The sequence below is a fragment of the Porites lutea genome, chromosome 5 (assembly GCF_958299795.1).
Source record: "Porites lutea chromosome 5, jaPorLute2.1, whole genome shotgun sequence".
In the NCBI taxonomy this organism is placed as follows: domain Eukaryota; kingdom Metazoa; phylum Cnidaria; class Anthozoa; order Scleractinia; family Poritidae; genus Porites; species Porites lutea.
In genome coordinates this window covers 26,435,512-26,454,372 of record NC_133205.1, presented here as the reverse complement: position 1 = coordinate 26,454,372, position 18,861 = coordinate 26,435,512, and the positions used below count along the sequence as shown (strand labels likewise).

The 18,861-nt window shown below is 38.8% G+C and overlaps 1 protein-coding gene across 1 annotated transcript; it reads left to right on the top strand.

Annotated features, from left to right (window-relative positions):
* Window positions 1-3,189: 3,189 nt before the first annotated feature.
* Window positions 3,190-18,778, top strand: LOC140936909 (protein disulfide-isomerase A3-like). The gene is made up of 12 exons (XM_073386412.1): window positions 3,190-3,436; window positions 3,562-3,649; window positions 5,576-5,696; window positions 6,668-6,715; window positions 8,560-8,622; window positions 8,736-8,859; window positions 11,442-11,656; window positions 13,330-13,522; window positions 15,646-15,748; window positions 16,453-16,581; window positions 17,401-17,480; window positions 18,139-18,778. Exons 1-12 carry the CDS (start codon window positions 3,291-3,293, stop codon window positions 18,320-18,322), a joined length of 1,494 nt encoding a protein of 497 aa, XP_073242513.1. The 5' UTR covers window positions 3,190-3,290; the 3' UTR covers window positions 18,323-18,778.
* Window positions 18,779-18,861: the final 83 nt, after the last annotated feature.

Sequence of the window (18,861 nt, the reverse complement as noted above, 5' to 3'; positions counted from 1 at the left end):
TACTTCGGAGGTAAGCTTCCGTACAGTTTATAATACTAAGCGGATAAAAGCATTAAGAAAAATGCTAGGATTAAACATGAAGACGTTTTCTAAATAGCATTTCTGACTTACAAGTTAGAGAGGCTTCTGATTGAGACTGTTAAGAGATAAAAACCACAAATGACGGTTTTGCTTAGCCTGAAATTCATCCGATTGCTTCCAGTCGGTTTCTCCTCTCAACAACTGAGGGAATAATAACGACTCGAAGTAATAGGATGAAATTCAGGCCAGGTTTTGCTGTGAAATATCAGCATTAATCAAGAATTATAATAAGAAGAAATTAGCGGCGACCTGTCAGGTGCAAATGAGTTAAGTCAAACGCTGGTAATTACGACAAAATGTGACGTTTCCACGAATGCTGCCTTCACTACGGGGAAATATGCAAATCGAATAATTCTCAGTGAGAAAACGGCGTGAGTAAGTTGCAAAGTCTGATTACATCCACCTGGCGCATGCGCAAAGGTTCCAAAATTATGAATAAAGCCCACGGCTTCCCACGAATTTGTCTTCTCTTCTCCATCCTGTCCAGTTAGACCCGCTCTGATGACCGAGTAGCGTGTCTTCCAAGTGTTGGTCAAATTTCGCAAAATAAGCACTGAGCAACTCCGAAAAAGGGTCGTTAATTTAACCGCCTGTCTCTTCGAGGGCATATCAACCTCGTTCCCAGAACCCTGGGAATGAGGTTGAGAGCATTTGTGACACGAGACTCTGGCTACTAGTAATGCACGTAAAATTCTCTGGGATTCTCATTGTAGTGTTCTCCAACATACAGCAGTTAATGAAAAGAGAGATTCGGTAGTCACCCATTAGGCCCTAATCAGTGGGGGGGGGGGGGGGGGGGAGGGGTACTCCCGCAAATAAGCCATATAATATAGGTTTGTGCCGCCCTAAAGGGTAGGGTTTTTGCCCCGTTTTGTTCTGAAAACGGGTATAGATTTTGCCCCAATTTGGTCTGGAATCGGGTATGGTTTACGAAGGAACTACGGTTGTGTATCAATGTGTTCGTCGTTTCAATTCCAAATGAAGGAAAAGACTGAGTGTAATATGCGAATTCGAAATGGATTTTAAGAAATATTTTTGTTGCCGTTTTAATCTCTCTAATGATGACATAATTTCTGTTTTATGCAAACATGTAATGTTACGCTTTGTGACCACCTCCAGGTCTTAAAACGGGTTTGGAAAATGACATTTCATTGGCCTGAAATAGGGTCAAGATTTGGAGAACCGGGCGGCAAACCCCCACGGACAATTCCCAGGAGTACCCCCCGGACCTAGTCTCAGTTACACACCCTTTTTTAGTCTCGTCACGCAACGATCCTCCCCACAAGTTGCGTGACGAAACTAAAAACGGCTGTGTAGCAGACTATTCCGGGCGCTCATGCAAAAGAACGTGTCTGGCGTTGGGGATCTGACGGTAAGTAGGGAACGCGGCCGGAGATCGAGAAAGATTTCCCCACCCCCACCTTATAAGATGGTCGAGCAGAAAATTATTTTACCTGTTTCATTTATCAGATTCCTAACTTACAAAAATAACTTAAGTTCTAAACCTTTATTAACTTGCTGATATCTTTGTACTGAACTTTGCAACAATATTCTTTAATTTCATTGATCGTTTTATTCTTTTTACTTGAGACTTTCACAACCACAGGGTACAGAGTCTGTTGCTGAAAATGATAACAATTTAATTCAGTCTTTTCCTATTCTTTTGGTTCTTTTATCAATGTTTATTCAGATATCGGTTTGTTTGGGCTCGAAGCCCAACGTTTTGGTCTTTGAATACTGCTCCGGCTTGCTTAGCTTCCTTCTATCAACACTGCTTTTTGCCATCGATCAATATAAACATCGTACTGACATCTATGATTCAATTATATAGAAAACAGAAGGGAAACATGAAGTTATATAGTGGTATACCTTCTACGACAACTGGTACGTACCCTTTTCACATACCTAGTTTAGAGCGACTTTTTATCCCTTTAACTGTTGAAATTCACTGTCTTTTCAATATGAATAACTCACGAAACTAGAACGTTTTCCAGTCTTTGCCACAGTCTTAAAATGCGTCTGTTTGACAGACGTCAACTGGCGAAATCCCTGCCTTTTCAGTACCTGAAGCCCGGAGGTACCATTTTCGAGTACCGTACGCGTGCCAGAATTGGACCGGCCTCTCCCAGGATAACAATCAGGCGGAGCTCCCCGGTTTAGGCTGTATCACTGACTAGAAGCCGTCGAAAATCACCAGGGGTGATTTTCACGCGCGCTCCCTCTACTACCCCGGAGGAAAAATAGAGTACTAAAGTGTGACGTCATAAAAATGAAATTTCGTAGCCCAGTTATGCTTAAAAAACTCCATACAAACCCTTCTAATTTTTTTTGGGGTCGACCCCAAAAAAACTTATAAGGGTTTGTATGGAGTTTTCTGAGTATAACTGGGCTAAGATCTTAGAGACAATTTGCCCCGAAATGCCCATATTTGGCAAGTAGGCCTCTTGGACATTGTTCTTTCAGAATATCCTGACAAATCCCATAATTTCAGAAATTTCATTTTTATGACGTCATCACTTTAGTACTCTATGGGGACTACACGTACTCTAAATTCTCATTGAAGTGGGACTGGAAGGTCTGGAAGCGAGAATTTTTTGCATATCGAAGGGACAGGACCAGGCAATTACCTCTGGAGGTGGACTGAAGAGTACATATATGCATATCAGCCAAAATTTTCGGAAAACTCTTCGGCAGAGTGGAAAGCACCTTTTCAGATCACGCGCTCATATATTCGCGTGCCTTTCACTTACGCGTCATCCCTACTATCTGAGAACCAGGAACAGGGAAAAGCTTATCTAAAAATAAACTCACTTGTAAAAACGCCGTTGCACGAATTTATGGCAGTTGAAATACATGTATGTATATTGAGTGGAAATGCATTGGAATTCCTGTCAGTGCTTAAGCTTCAGGAAAAATCTGCAGCCCTTTCTTTTATTTTGTTCTGCATTTGTAGTTCTCAGTGACCGTATATTTCTTCCCGATTAGTTATTCTCGTCTCCTAGCAGTTTCCTCAAACTTACTACATATTTCCCACTTTTCCACCAATCATTTGCTTAACACGTGTATGGTGGAAGCCAATCAGAGCGCGCCAACATGGTCTCCATTGTGAAATGCCTATTTGTCCGTTTGTTATCACATGTACATTTCCAACGTGTATCTGAAGTTTTCGATCTGTTTTCACCTGAAAGTTGTGCTCTAGTGGAAACAACATGATTATGAGAACTCTTTTAGTGATTTTATTTGCAAACGTAGCGTTTTTCGCAGAGTCCTCCGATGTGATCGAACTCAGCGATGACGATTTCAAATCCAGGACACAAGGAGAGGATCTCATGCTTGTAGAATTCTTTGCACCATGGTAAAAATTTACAAAACGTTTCAGCTTACTGTCATGTAGCGGAAACAACTTTATATTAGCTTTTTCATCTGGTCTTACCACGTAAACGTAAATTGTCTTTATTCCTACTTCGTTGCACATTACAGGTGTGGACACTGCAAGAGACTAGCTCCTGAGTACGAAGTCGCTGCCACTGAATTGAAACAAAATGATCCACCAGTACCACTCGCCAAGGTAAGGTCTTCGATCAGCTGTAGTTTCAGATCTTAAATTTTTATTTCATCCATCGCCTGGCTTCACATGTGGTCCTCTGTTCGTAAAATACTAATTGCTCTAATTTTTCAATCATACTTAAGATGATTATTAAGGCTGAAGTTTGTTTAGAATTTTTTTTAAATACCCTTGGACAGCTGAATAAACTTCAAAGTGATTTCAAATTTGTGTTGGGTAAAGAGGGACAGGCCATTATTTATTTGTGTCAGGTGATGATAGGGGGTAAGAAGTTAAGACTCTCCACTCAAATCTTTGGTGTTCCACAAATTTTAGCCTAAAAATTGGCTCACCCTTAAGATGGGTATATAGGAACTAGCCCTAAAAAACAGATCCTAAGCTAACCTATCCCAGACTAACTTTTAGCTGTAAGTGGTACTATAGCAATTCCCCTATTGACGTAGCCTACTTCAGGGGTTCAGATAGTGGAGCACAAGGTAAGCAAAGAATAGAGAATGTGTAAATACAGTGTGCAAAGAAAGTAGTGTCTGATAGCCCAGGGCTAGTGGATTTTGCTATCGGGCTAGTGAATCCTGTTTTTAACTTGCCCGACGGGCAAGTGATGTTTTTTGAGGAATTCGAATAACAGAAGAACTTTTAAATCAATTCTGCTCGTCAAAAAGTTTTTGGGGCTAGTTGAAATGATGTCTGGGCTAGTAAATGCTAGCTTCAGCTTGCCCGAATGGCAAGCTGTAAAAATGATTTTCTTTGCACCCTGAAATAAAAATGGGGGATTGGGCAGAGCAATGAGGGATAGTCTCTCCAATCAACTATATGAATGCCTGGAACAGGCCATTATTAATGATACACTAATCTAGACCATAATCCTTTGAGTTCCATGGTGAGTTTTCACTCACATGACCAGCATCTATTCAAATTTTATTGGAACAAAAGAACGTGTTCACAGAAGAAAAGAGTTCAACTTCCACAGGATTGGTTTGGGACACCAACATGACTTCCGATTTATGGTTTGAACACCTATATGGTCGCAGTGACGTCATATGAAAACGCTCTATACCCTGTCCCAGGCGAAATTGCTTTAAAATCATATCCTTTATTTACAACAGCAGTCCTATATAGGCCCATGTATGAATTATGTCATAGGTCAAAATGAGATTTATCAGGGTATTAACCCAGGTTGTTCCTCAATTTCTTTCGTTTCCTTTTCATTAATATTAGGGCTAGGAGACAAAGGGAACTGAGATTTAATTATTTCCAATCAGGGACACCTAACTTGGGTCACACAGCTCTGTTTGGGAGGGGGGTTTATTGGGTTTGTGGGAAGCCCTGGGGTATTTTCTATGGTTTTGATTTTTGCCTCCATTCCATTCTTCACATCACTTGGAATCTAGAGTACCCCCCAACTTTTGTTAGACTCTTCAGAATTACAAATTTTTATCATAGGTGGTCCTAGTCAGTATCTGTCTAAAGGTAAACTAAGGTGACACTACAAGGGATCACACATGTTTGTACCATATACCTATATGTGAAATCCAAGGTGACTTTCAGACCCAGGTTTTCTGCATGCTGAATTTCTGTGACAAAAATAAAGACGTTTAGATGTCTGTCTTTTTGCACATTTAAGTTATTCATAAGGTATTCAATTAAGGTGTGATGAAGAAATTGTTGTAGCCAATGTGTTGACTAATGTTATTGTAAAAGTTTAATACTTTCATTGTTGAAAATTTAGGTGTGTTTTCACTTGTGTAAATGCTCTGTAAGGCAAAGTGACTTAGCAATTGAAGAGAATCTTACATTCAGTTTGTGTGAGACCATTTTATTGCTGAGCAGTGGTGGCTAGGAGACTTGATAGTTCAGATGTGTTAGCTACTAAAAAAATCCTTTGTATTGTGTTACACTGTAAAGAAACAATATATATCACCCTCTCAGGTTGACTGTACAGAGAGTGGAAAAGAAACTTGCAGCAAACATGGTGTTAGTGGGTACCCAACACTAAAAATTTTCCGTAATGGAGAGGTGTCCAAGGATTATGATGGTCCAAGGGAAGCAAGTAAGTTAACCCATTCCCCCCTGAATGGCCAATACCCGTCCCACCAGTGCTGATCCATGTCCCTTGTACCGCTTGTGACATCATCAGTAATGGTCAAGGACCATTTTGTCATCTAACTTGTGAAGGGGAAAAAGAACTTTTTAAAACCAGTTCAGAATGAACATGATTCAGCCAAGACCAGAGGAAAAAGCAAAAAACTATAGATGTAAATTTAACCCCAAAAATTGGCAATCAAAATCTTGTTCCTCTACCCACTCGCAGTCCCCAGTGTCTCTACTTAGGGGAGGTTCATCTGTGGATATGGCACACAGTTTTTAATGTGGCTAAATATCATTTAGGCAAAGTTAAACTTGAGCGAGCTGGCTAGCGGTCTTCTCCCACTTCAGTATGTGACCTATGGGGCGGCCCGTGGGGAATTGCAGGGCTCCTTGTGTACCCTTTTGTTAGTGTTGCTTTGCATTGTAACTTTGCTTACTGATCGTAGCGGATCAATTTTTTGCCTACTTGCGAATCATTGCGGATTCTTCCCGTCTTCGCCGTTGCTTACTATCACAGTATCAAGTCATCTTTTGAATGTGTTGAGGATGGAATCTCAAAGCAGTTGACTTATTTATTTTTATGCTTACAATTGCAATCCCCAAGAAGTAATGAGCTCAACATTTTGAGCTCAGACAGTGACACTACGGTTAGAAATTATTTTGTTTAACATGGTTCACCAACCTGGAACACCACATTCATTATTGGATCATGCTTGTTGAATCGAAGAAGCCCTTGATAAGAGTGAAAGCTCCCGTAGGCTTTGCTTGAACATAAATTCTGCTAAATTTGACCAGGCATGTTCAGCTGTAGGAACATAGCGTACTCAAATTACACAGAATAACACCTAGTCTTGTTGTTCTGCTGTTTGCCACGTAGTAGAAAATTTGTAAAATAATACACCTTTTTGCTTACATGTTTTGTTTGTTTTCTAGAGGGTATAGTTTCGTACATGAAAAAGCAGGCTGGACCCAGTTCCAAAGGTTAGTATTAAAAGGTTTCAACAACCCTTTTTAATTAGGGTTAAAAGACAACTTCATGATCCAAGGCGTGGTTGAGATGGCCACCAAAATACCATAATACTCTCAACTTGCCATTTTTGTAGAGCTTCATGTAAACCTAACATTTGCATTATCTTTTGTTCTCAGCTTTGCCGCAACTGCAGGTGCAATTTCTGATTTCCAAAAATCAGTGTGCAAAGAAAGTAGTGTCGGATAGCCCGGGGCTGGGTGCTTCTTAACTTTTTCTGCCTTTAGGATGGGCACTAATTCGAGGTTGGGTACTAATAATTTTTTCGAATACGGTATGCAAATGGTCAAAAAACTGACTCAATTTGTTCACAAAAGATGATGCAAAAGTTTACATGAAGCACTTGTCTACCTATTTGATAATTTGAGAATAATAATTATTATTGTTATGGTAGTTTTAAATCAGGCACTTTCATTGAATTCTACAAGTGCTCCTTGGATTTGAAGAATAGCCCCAAATTTGTTTGTCCTTTTGATGTTTTTGGTTACTGCAATCCCATCTTGCCTGATCCTCTGAGCCCTTAGGCCTGAGTGATAGCGGAGCTCTCGCACGTGCAGTGGAGCATCATGGGTAAGAAAACTTTGATATTTCTGCATCCAAGAAATTTTGGTTCTAACAAAATCATCTGTACACAGTACGTACGTACGTCCACCCCTTGATGTAAGCCGGATTTAAATTTTGCATTTCAAGTACCTGAGCTTTTCGGTGGTAAATCGCTTAGCCACCCAGACTTTTAGAGAAAAAACAACAACAACAAAGCCGATTCTTTCTTTCAAATTAATTTTTACATTGATATGGATAACAGAGAAAGGGCTAGAGCGAGAGATAAAAAACAAAGGAGACCAATTTCGTCGTAAGAGTAACATGAACATTTTATAGCGGCAGTAAGAAAGTGAGAAATGCTAACGGCCCCCAAGGTGAAAATGAGTGGAAGCGAAGAAAAAAGTGAACAGGAACACATACAACATTTCCTGAATAAAACATGTAACTAGGAAGTTTATGGAAGCCACATTGTAGTTGTGCAAAACAATGCATGGTGCAAAGAAAGTCACATTTATAGCCTGCCATTCAGGCAAGCTGAAGCTAACATTTACTAGCCCAAACATCATTTCAACTAGCCCCAAAAACGTTTTGATGAGCAGATTGATTTCACAGTTCCTCTTTAATTTGGATTCATCAAAAAACTTCACTTGCCTGTCAGGCAAGTTATAACAGAATTCACTGGCCCGATAGCAAAACCCACTAGCCCCGGGCTATCGGACTCTACTTTCTATGCACGAAATGTACCAAAAAAAATCTGCAAAGTTGTTGTTGTTATTTTTTTCTAATTAAAAAAAAAGTGTTCTGCACTTGCAAAGTTTTTTTTGGCTAATTAGACCTTCTGATTTTTTTGGCTGTTTTCGTTGCCTTCGCTGCTTGGCATTACACAATTTTATATTTTGTTTGAGTAAACTATAGATATAAACAAGAGCTTCGCTTTTAGCCCTGGCTAAATCTATATATTACTTATTTTGCATGTATGTTGTGTAACCACAGTCTCAAAAAGAACTTGAGTTCAAGCTTGTCCTTTGCGCAAGCAGCTCTTCCATTTTGCTTGCCTGGGGCAGCTTCTTGCTTGTCTTAGTTAATGATTTAGTTGGAGGATGACTCACCTGAACCCTTGCTCATTGGGCAGCAAGTAAGCTTCAAAAGTTACTTGCTCAGCAATCGACCTGTCCCAGACAATTGGACAGGACTTTTGCTGTAACTAGTTTGCATTTATTTGTTTATTTTACATTTGACTGTTTTAATTCCATAGAAATAATGGATATGGAAAGTATGAAGAAGAAAATGGATGGTTCTGACCTTGCTATGATTACTGGTGAGTAGGCTTCTTTTCATAAACATGATAAAGGTCCAAGTGTACAGTTTAACTTGCTTTATTTCAGTAAAAGAATTTCTGGTAAGTTTTCTGTTTTTGTGTATTATTTAAAGGATTCTTTGACAAGAATGAGGATCTGCGCACAGAATTTATGAAAGTTGCTAATGACTACCGAGAACGTTACACTTTCCTACATACAACAAGTGAGGAGATCATAACAGAAATGGGACACAAAGAGTAAGTTTCTCTTTATGTTCATGTTTTTCTTTGCTACATGCATAGCATTACTAGAGCATTGCTAGCAGTGCTATAATTATGAAGTTACAAATATATGAAAATCATATATGAGAACTGTGGGGTGAAGAATTATATGAAAGATCATCGCAGTTATAGACACAACTTTTGCAGTTGTGGAAAGAAATATCTGATTTTCATATGTTCATAACTTCATCATCATCCTTTTATGGGTTTATATGAACCAATTCAACAACCTGTTCCCGGTTGGCTTATTAGCTCAATATCTGTAGAGCGCTGCACCGGTATCGCAAAGGTCAAGGGTTCGAATCCGGTACAAGCCTGAATTTTTTTTGCCTTCTTTTCGCAACTGCAAAAGTTGTGTCTTTTACTGCAATGATCTTCTTTCATATAGCGCTCTAATTAAGAATACTGCTTGTAGAATGTCAGATTGACTAAAAATGAATGATACATTATTTAAATACATTAGCAAATACAGATCTTATAAATTTTAGAATTACAGTCAAAATACTGTATGTACTGCTGAGGTTTGATTGTCAAGGTCAAGCACTTGCCTTGATGGATGGCCATCTTGGTTTGATTTCATGATTTATGTACTGAGGGGTTATACACTCTTAGGAAGGGTACATATGTCCCTAGTCTGAATTTCAGATATGGTAGTTTCTCATTTTGAGGAGTAGGCCATGTCTCTGTTGGTATTTTACCCATTTTTATGTTGTCGCCATTTCATCTGTCTTATGTAGCTGTTTCAAGGCCATGTTGCTTGTCAAAGTTTTACCTAAGCAGGGCCTTTAGAATGGGCATTGGGATTTATAGTGGTGTGGAAAGGGGTGCTAGAAAAGTCAGGGAACTGTCCGTTCGCGTAATTATTTCTGTGGCAGTTATGATAGCTGTTGTTTAACGATGCACATTTATTTTAGCCTTTGTTGTGCTTTTAAATAGGACTATAGAGTTTGGGGGTCTGTCTTCAGATTAACTGTCTGGTTACAAGGCCCAAGCATTATCAATTTTGGACTCGTTTTTTTGTTAACTGGGACTCATTGGTTCTGGACTGGAACTCATGATTTTTTATAAGATGAGTCCCAGGACTCACCATAACTATTTGTAATTAAATCACTGAGCAATCCGATTTTTCTTAGTTGATGATGTTTGGAAATCAAATGGGAAGTTTTAATTCTTGTGAGTGATTCGAGGTTTAAAAGTTAATAGAAGTAATGTTACAACTGTGAAGGTAATGCAGGGTTTGCAAATTTTATTGATGAGTGGAGTCAGTGTGACTTCTACTTCACAAATTTTGGAGTCATTTTGGAATATTTGGAGTCAAGTATCACAACGAAAAAAGCCATGAGGGAGGGATACACGAAGTAGCCGTAGCGGTCCGCTGACCTGGAAAGCTCAAATCCATGATGGCGGTCATCGAGTAAACTTTGATTGTAATTTACCCTCTTCCTGTTTTGTCGTGCAGTATAATTCTTTAATTTCGATGATTTAAATTAAGGTTTACAACGTTTACAATTAACGTGAATTGTATTTGTTGTGAAAAAGGTAAGGACAAAACTGTGCTTGTTACCACAAATTTCTGGAGTCGAAGTGGCTCCCTGTTTGTTACCGAAAATTTCTGGAGTCGAAGTGACTCCCTCCGCAACCTCCATGGAGTCATCTGAAGAATTTCGGGGTAAAATACGCCAAATTTGGCGTATTTGCGAACCCTGGTAATAGGGAACTTAAGAACCACGACGAAGTTCACGATGACGACGTCTGCTGACTGGGAAAAGACTGGAACCAGAACGTCAGTTTCGGCGGGAAAAAGCAAACTTAAGATGCAGTCGGTCGGTAGGTCGACGACGACGACACTGAATGTAAACACAAATGTAAAACTGTGGTGTTCGTTCGCAACAAAGTTAATGCAAGATCTTTTTTTTTTAAGCCGTACGTCTAATTTCATTGACGATGAAGAATTTTTTGTGTTGTCTGACCTTTTCGACTGTAAAAACACCTACTTTCCGCACGAAATTATTCAACTTTCAACTTGAATCAGATGACCGAGTCCGAGTGTCTGTCAGAGTTTAGATTTCGAAAAAGAGATATTCTGATGTGATAGCTGTTTTCCATATAAAGTTTATTTCCTCTACATGAAAGATATATGATTTATCTTACCTAAATACGTACAAATAAATTTATCACTTACGAGTTCGCTCGATCGGCCTCCACAGCTGTTGTCATTCTTCGAAGTAAAAATCAGTTCATTAGTCGAATTTTCAATCAACACCGCTTGTTAGGAGAAAAAAGGAACGATACCTGGATTTACGAGGAAAAGAAAATGCAAAGGACTTCAAAAATCGCTTAAAAAAGTGGATTTATACCTGCCGAAGCTTGTGGATTACAGGACGATGTGACTCTACTTTGTTTGGCGTCGTCGACGACACCACGACGACGAAATTTACTAGTCGCGCTTGCGCAGTACACTGTAACTCACTTCCGGTCGTCGTCGACCAAGCCGTCGTCGTGGTTCTTAAGTTCCCTAATGTCTATGACAAAATTAATATTATCTGTGTACCTTTCAGCGAGATTGTGATTTTCCGCCCAAAGCACCTTCACACTAAGCTTGAACCAAGCAAAGAAGTTTATACTGGAATACCAGAGGCTTTTACCATCAAAAAGTTTATTGATGCAACTGTTCATGGACTTGTTGGACACATGACTCAAGACAACAGTGATCAGTTCAAGAAGCCTTTATGTGTTGTCTATTATGATGTTGACTATAAACTCAATGCTAAAGGTAAGTTTTCAAACAGAGCATAGTTCAAGTGACAAGGCGTGGAAGTGACACTGTTGTTTACACAGACAGTTTCTTGGGGTTCCAGACAAATATAATCATTATATGCTATCAAGGAGGGCTCAGAGTTACTTTGCATTTGCTCTTTTATCTGAGCAATCAAAGCATTAAGTCCAGTCTAACATCATCACCATCATCATCATCATCATCATCATCATCATCATCTGGGCAGGAGCAGTCTAACAGTCAAAATATTTCCACTAGATTTTCGCAGCAATGTCATGAGCTAGTGTTATGACATTTTCCCAACAATGAGATTGTTTGACGGCTCCCACAGCAAATGCTAAATATGTTTACTCCCTAATTTTCATTTGTGACAATAAACGTGGTTAAAGGCTGTCTGAGTGTTCATGTCCTTCATTTGATTTATTGCAAGGTGTTCTAGGGTGTTCCATCGTAGGGTTTGAAAATGAAAAAATACTTGAACTTTAGCTTGTTCATTAGGCAAGCAGCTCTCAGCTGCTGCTTGTTTTGGAACCATTTATTGCTTCTTATTGATTCATTTAGAATGTGAATTGCCAGGACCTTTGCCATGTGGCAAGTGAGCTTTAAGTTAGTTGATTGCCCAGTAAGAAAATAAGGATCATAATAATTATATGTTTCTGGAAGTGCGTAAACCCCGATGTCTGTTTCAATGAGCGAATTGTAAACAATGGTTCTAGTTGCATTTCACTCAGATTTCAGATCAAAGTTCCGCAATACACAGCGACTCACTACATACTAGTAACAACTGAAACAACTGAACAGCATGGAAATTTTGATTTATTTCATTTTCAATATGATCGAATGTGACCGGTCAGCATGACCGGCAAGACAAAAGGTTGACCAGTCAACTCCCCAATCAGTCCGGACATTGTCCATTGACTGGCCGTTATTTCGAGCCCTTTTTCTGGGAAACTGCCCACGTACCCCTCCCCTAAGCCTACATTAACACTTACTTCTCACTTCGGGCAAAATGTTGGCCTTGGGAAGGGGTAGGTGGGCAGTTTCCCAGAAACAAAATCTTTTGGTCTCAGAGTACAGGGCTCAGCTTTTTTTAGCTCTACAGAGTTCCTAGGTTTCAAGCAAGCAATCAATCAATCTTTATTTGTACTCACTCTTGCTCAAAAATATATTACAATAATGAAAACATTAGAAGTAGAAATTAGAGTACTGGCTGCCTGGAATAACCATGGGGTTAGCAGAGCCAGGCAGCCAGTTGACATCAGCATTAAATAAAATCAAATTACATGTCAGCAAGAAAACTGAAGCACAAATGCACACATAATTAGAAAAAGAGCGAAAAAAAAAAAGGGAGAAGAGGAAAAACGCTATTTCTATGCTATGAAGGAAGTCTAAAATAGTTAAATTTATAAACGAATACAAAACAACATAAGTGGCCAACATATACTTCAGAGCTGTTGCTCATACTGCCTGACGAGGCTGTTCTGGTGTATGGGAACAGAAGTTGCCAGCATCAGAAGGTATTAGTTAGAACAGGACCCAGGTATTACTGCTGGCTATGCCACAGGTGGTTTACAAGAACAAGGCTTACACATCTTAGTCATCTCATTATTTATTGGTCATTTTTGCTAATTATATGCTATGTTATATATTCTACCTCTTGTGCATTGCAGGAACTAATTACTGGCGAAACCGTGTAATAAAAGTTGCTAGGGAGTTTAAAGAAAAAGTTCTCAACTTTGCCATAGCGTCTAAAGGAGATTTTTCACGAGTTTTGAGCGACATTGGTTCCAAAAGTGAGGACCAACATGCTGTGCTTATTACAAGTGATGATGAAAGTAAATATGTCATGAAAGAAACCTTCAGGTACAGTATCAAACGTAAGGGCACTTTTAATAAAAATAACAAGCTTTGAGAATAACAATATGCGATAATATGCTTTGAGAACAAACTTGGTCAAGCACAGCGTATATAAGACATCTGAGACACTGCTGTACAGATTGTGCAGTGAATCCACCAATACAGTAATATGACATATTGTCAGTGGATGCTTGCGCAGAAGGAATATGGGAAGGGCCACAAAATGGTGGCTCTACGGGTACATTGGGAGCTATGCAGGAAGTATGGATTACAGTGTACCAACACTTACCAGTTGCAGAGTATGGAGAAGTGAGGATAACTTGGGATATGACTATCTTTATGGACAAGCAACTGAAGCACAATTGTCCAGATTCTACTGTTGTACATAAAGACATAGTTACAGGAGTGAACACTTATTGACATTGCTGTGCCAGCAGATGAAAGTATCCTTACTACTGAGGAGGAAAAGGTGAAAAAGTATCAAGACCTAGCTCTTGAAATTTAAAAACTCCACAAAGCCTTGAGAGTGACAGTAATACCCTTCTTGATTAGTGTGCTTGAAACTATCTTGAAGAATACAATGGCCTGGTATGGGAAGTTGAGTCTACCCGCCATTTTTGGAAGTGCCCATTTGTCAGCCATCCCTGGTACTGTTCATGTCTTGCTGAAAGTGTTGTTTCTCTGAGCTGCAGGAATGTTGCTGAGACATGGCTGAGATTACCCAGAAAATAACAAAGAACTAGATCAGAGAGGATCACACAACAGTAATAATAATAATAATAATAATAATAATAATAATAATAACAATAATAATAATAATGGAAACTTTATTTGTGTTTTTGAATGTACAATAATTATTGTAAATCTCACTCCGTATAGGCAATTTACAAATACTGCCTGAGATTGGATTATTCCAAAAAAAAAAAAGAAGAAAAGAAAATCAAAATTGCATTAAGTCTGGGCTATCCCAATTAACGACAATAATAATAATAATAATAATAATAATAATATTAGCGGTATAATATGTGCTCTGGGGTAGGACAGGCTGGTGCTCTAGCTTAACCTACCATAGTCTGATGGTGATGCCTTTAGCAAGCATCAGTAACCCCAAAGCCCAAAGCCACCCTTGTTAAAGTTAAGAGAAGAAGAAGAAGAAGAAGTTAGTGTATTGGGAAATTTGGTGACATTTGGAGTGATTCAATGGTAAATGGTGACTATGATTTGTCTTAAGAGGATAAGACAATTCTTGACGAAATAAAAAAAGAGGAGATTTAGCCACTGACAGGATTGTCTTTAAGAAACTAGAAAAGAAGAGGCTAAAGGAAGTTACACTGAAAGAAGACAGAATAGTAAAAAACAGCAACACAGCAAACATGAGTGAAACTAATAACCTGATCTAAACAACAAGTTTATGGGTGGCAAGACAACTGGGACTAAGGAAATCAATAATTAATTATTTCAATTGGTGGGTGAAGGAATGCAGTGCCACAGGTTTCCCCTTGAAATGACGTCTGAGAAACGAGCGCAGAAATTCCATACTGATGACATGTCACTACTCAGATATGGGTTGTGCTTCTGATTGGTTAAAATGAATTTCCCCATGTGGCATGACCAATCTAAAGCACTTCGCAGAACAAGGTGTTTAAAAAAGAGAGCCTGATACCCATTTTTTTTTTTACCATTTTCATCACAACATGTTGGTTCCATTTGAGCAATTGGGCCCACTTGTTCGAAGGCTGATTAGTGCTAACCCAGGTTTAAAATCCTAATTCAGGTTGCTTCTCTTTTTTCTTTTGTCCAAAAGCATTAAATTTTTTTGGATAATTATTTGGCTCTATTTTTTTAGATCATCCCATCACCAAAGTTTAGTAACAAACAATTAAACTGAAATTGCTGTTTAAGCTTTCATATCTTAATTCAAATTTCACATTAACCCTGTTGCAAGGTTCGGTTTAATACATTTTTCTGCCACATTACAAGATCTCCATTACTTTGCCAAATTAAGTGCTGGTGAATGTAGTGAATGTAGTTTTGGTTTTGTAAAGTCATTTTCGAGAGCTTCTTTGTGTTTTTCTACATCAATGAGCTTCACTAGGAGCCTAATTCTCCCTGTTGCCATTGATTTCTAGTGTGGATACCTTTAGAGAATTCTTGCAGCAGTACTTTGCTGGAAAGCTTGAACCGTATATCAAATCAGAGGCTGTTCCAGAAGAAAATGATGGGCCAGTTAAGGTATTTACTGGTAAAGGTCTAAACTTTGCAGTGCTAAATGTCTACCATAATCAGAAGAAAATAGAGATCTTATGAGAGAAGGTGATCCTGCAGCTCGCAGAAGCCCTCGAGGGATCCGGAATTGGTTTGCAAACACTTGGGAAAACAAAAAACAAGCTATATTAACAATGGAACCTAGCCTGAAAACAAAGGAGCTAGCTGCGACCTATAGGGGTCCCATTAAATTAGAGGTTCTGAAGAGCTGCAAGGCTACTGCAAGACAACGAAACTTTTGCTTATTCACTGAAATCTTAATGAGGGCTTAAACAATCTACCGGCCAATTCACACAGGATGTTGGGAGATAACTTAAGTGGGTTCTTGCTATTGAATAGTACAGCATTATAAAAAAATTAGTATAAACGATCTTATTCTCCTTCTGGCATAGAGAGAAATGATGGCAAATTAAGACTAATAAAAGTTAGATATTCGGTTATTTTTTTAATAATAAAACTAACTTTAAGGGGTTTTTTTTTGTGAGTTTATTGATATAATACACTATAAGGTTTTACCGATCTGATTCATTTTGCCTCGTGTCTGAGTCATAAAACAAATTATTGAAGTGTATAAAGTATTATTTAAAACAACTGTATCTTTAGGTCTTTTTCATAGAATCAGATTGGGTCTGTTTTAATGTTTTCTTCATTTTCTCTTGTCTATGCATCAGGTTGTTGTTGGTAAAACATTCAATGAGATCGTTAATGACCCAACTAAGGATGTGTTGATTGAGTTTTACGCACCGTGGTGTGGCCATTGTAAGAGCTTGGAACCCATCTACAAAGAGCTTGGAGAGAAGGTGGGTTACTAGTGTCGTTTTTGTTTTGTTTTGCTTTGAATTTTTAACCTTGTGCGGATAATCAATAATCAATCAATCGCTATTGATGAATTAGTAATATAAGCCGAGAAATTTTGGAGGTTTGATTGGTTAATTGGGGGTTCCTCATGTTGCTTGCAATCCTAATCTCCAGGTTGGTATTACGCATGCGTTTTATGTATGTAGCCAGCCTTCGTTTGCACTTCCACAAAGAATGAGTGGAATGCACAGAATGCTATTTGATCACGCGCGTTTGGACATTCTGTCACTCGTCATCTGATCACTTCTGTTTTGAGTATCTCTCACGTGAGACTTAGCAAAGCACAGTGATGGAGCAAAAGCGTTTTGACCTTCGATCGTTGTCGCCCGCACTTCGTAACTTTTGGTTATTACTAGTAGTATAATGGTATTTCAGCGTAATAGTACGTGGTATAACAGCAAAAACAGATGGCATAACTTGGTTACCATGACAACAACATAAGCACGATAGTATGTTTTTTTCCAAAATGTGTCGGTCTAGCCTGTGTACAGTCACTCCCTGATTTTGTTTGAGGGGTGGGGGTGGTTTTACACAGGCAAATAGCGGCCTGGTTGCCAGCGAATGTTGGGGCCGAAATAGAAGGCAGTAAACAAATTGTGGTCAAAAACTTCTAAGAGGTGGATGAATATTTGGAAATTGGAAGAAAAATTGGAACTTAAAAATCGCAGCCCGGTCAGCCTTGCTTTATTAGATTTATAAAGTCACTCGTTAAATTTTTATTTTTCTTTGTGATTTATTAATGTGGAGTTTCTGAATTTTAGCTGAAAGATGTAAAAGACATTGTTATAGCCAAGATGGACGCTACAGCAAATGACGTTCCACCCCCTTTTAAAGTATCAGGGTGAGTTACAGAAATGAATACAGTCAAATCTCTCAAAGACGGACAACTACGGGACCGGCTCTGACTGCCCGTCTTGTAGAGGTGTCCGGTTTATCGAGAGTCGAGGTAACGTGACACAATTCTGAGAAGCTAAAGCTGAACCCATTCGCAAGGAATACAAATCTGCCTTAAACTTGTGCAAAACTGCAAAATCTGGACCACTGTAACAAAAAAAGTGGAATCATTTTCTCATTTTGCAATCAGACATTGATTTCGGCCTCCTTCGTGGTCTAAAAGCGTAGCAGTATACGCTCTGTTATCTGGAGCAACACTACAAAATATTAAAAAGATTTGCAATTTACTCAGCTGTCATGTAGAGCACGTACATTTTGAAGGTCAGGGTTCCAATTTTTGCAAGCCTGAATTTTTTCAGCCTTTCTTTTCGCAACTGCATAAGTTGTGCCTTAAACTACGACGACTGATCTTCTGTGCGTTTATTCAAGCGTACTCATACTAACCACACAACCAGAACCCCTTGATTTCCTCAGACGATTGGTTAGCTCTCGAAATGTCAAAAAGCCGAGAGCCGCAGTGGGAAAAGCGAATGATTTTTTTATTAATTGATTGTTTCGAATTGATTTTTTTATTAATTTATTTTTTTTGTTTTGTGATCCAACAGGTTTCCAACGCTATACTTCGCTCCAATGAACAGCAAGGGTGAACCGAAGAAGTACCAGGGCGGAAGAGATGTAGATTCATTTGTGGAGTACCTCAAACGTGAAGCCACAAACTCGTTTGAACTTCCCACTACCGACAAGAAGAAGAAGAAGAAAAAGTCAAAGAAGGAGAAAGATGAATTGTAAACTAGGAAAGCAATTTTTTTAAAGAAAGAAAACTAGATTAAACCGCAAATTTTGTCTTAAATGAGTTTTCTATTCGAAACGGATTTTTTCTGTGTTGTGAATATCAGTGACCCGAATGTGGTTTGATGTCCTAGAATGCTTTGCCGTTGTGCTGTTCCGTCTTTGAATCTCGCTTTCGGCGGTATCCACACCTAATATTTATGGATTTAGCCCGCACATTTTTCTGGTCTACCGCATTCTTGGCTTAATAAGCCAACTAACCAAACAAACAACACGTTCAATCTGTTACTTGCGGCTCCCAGCTCAGAAACTCGAATAAAATAACTGGATTGGCGAGGCAAAATATAGCAACAGAAGCCATACTTCATGTGACAAGTGTTCCAAACTGCTAGATAAATAGGGTATAAGGATAATTGTTTTGATAGTTACTGCAATAAATGGGTGCCTTTGAATGTGTTTTTTTTTTCTCATGGTTATTCTTCTTTGAAGCATACAAGCGCATAATAACCGTAAGTAGGGTGTGTTCGACGAATATCAGG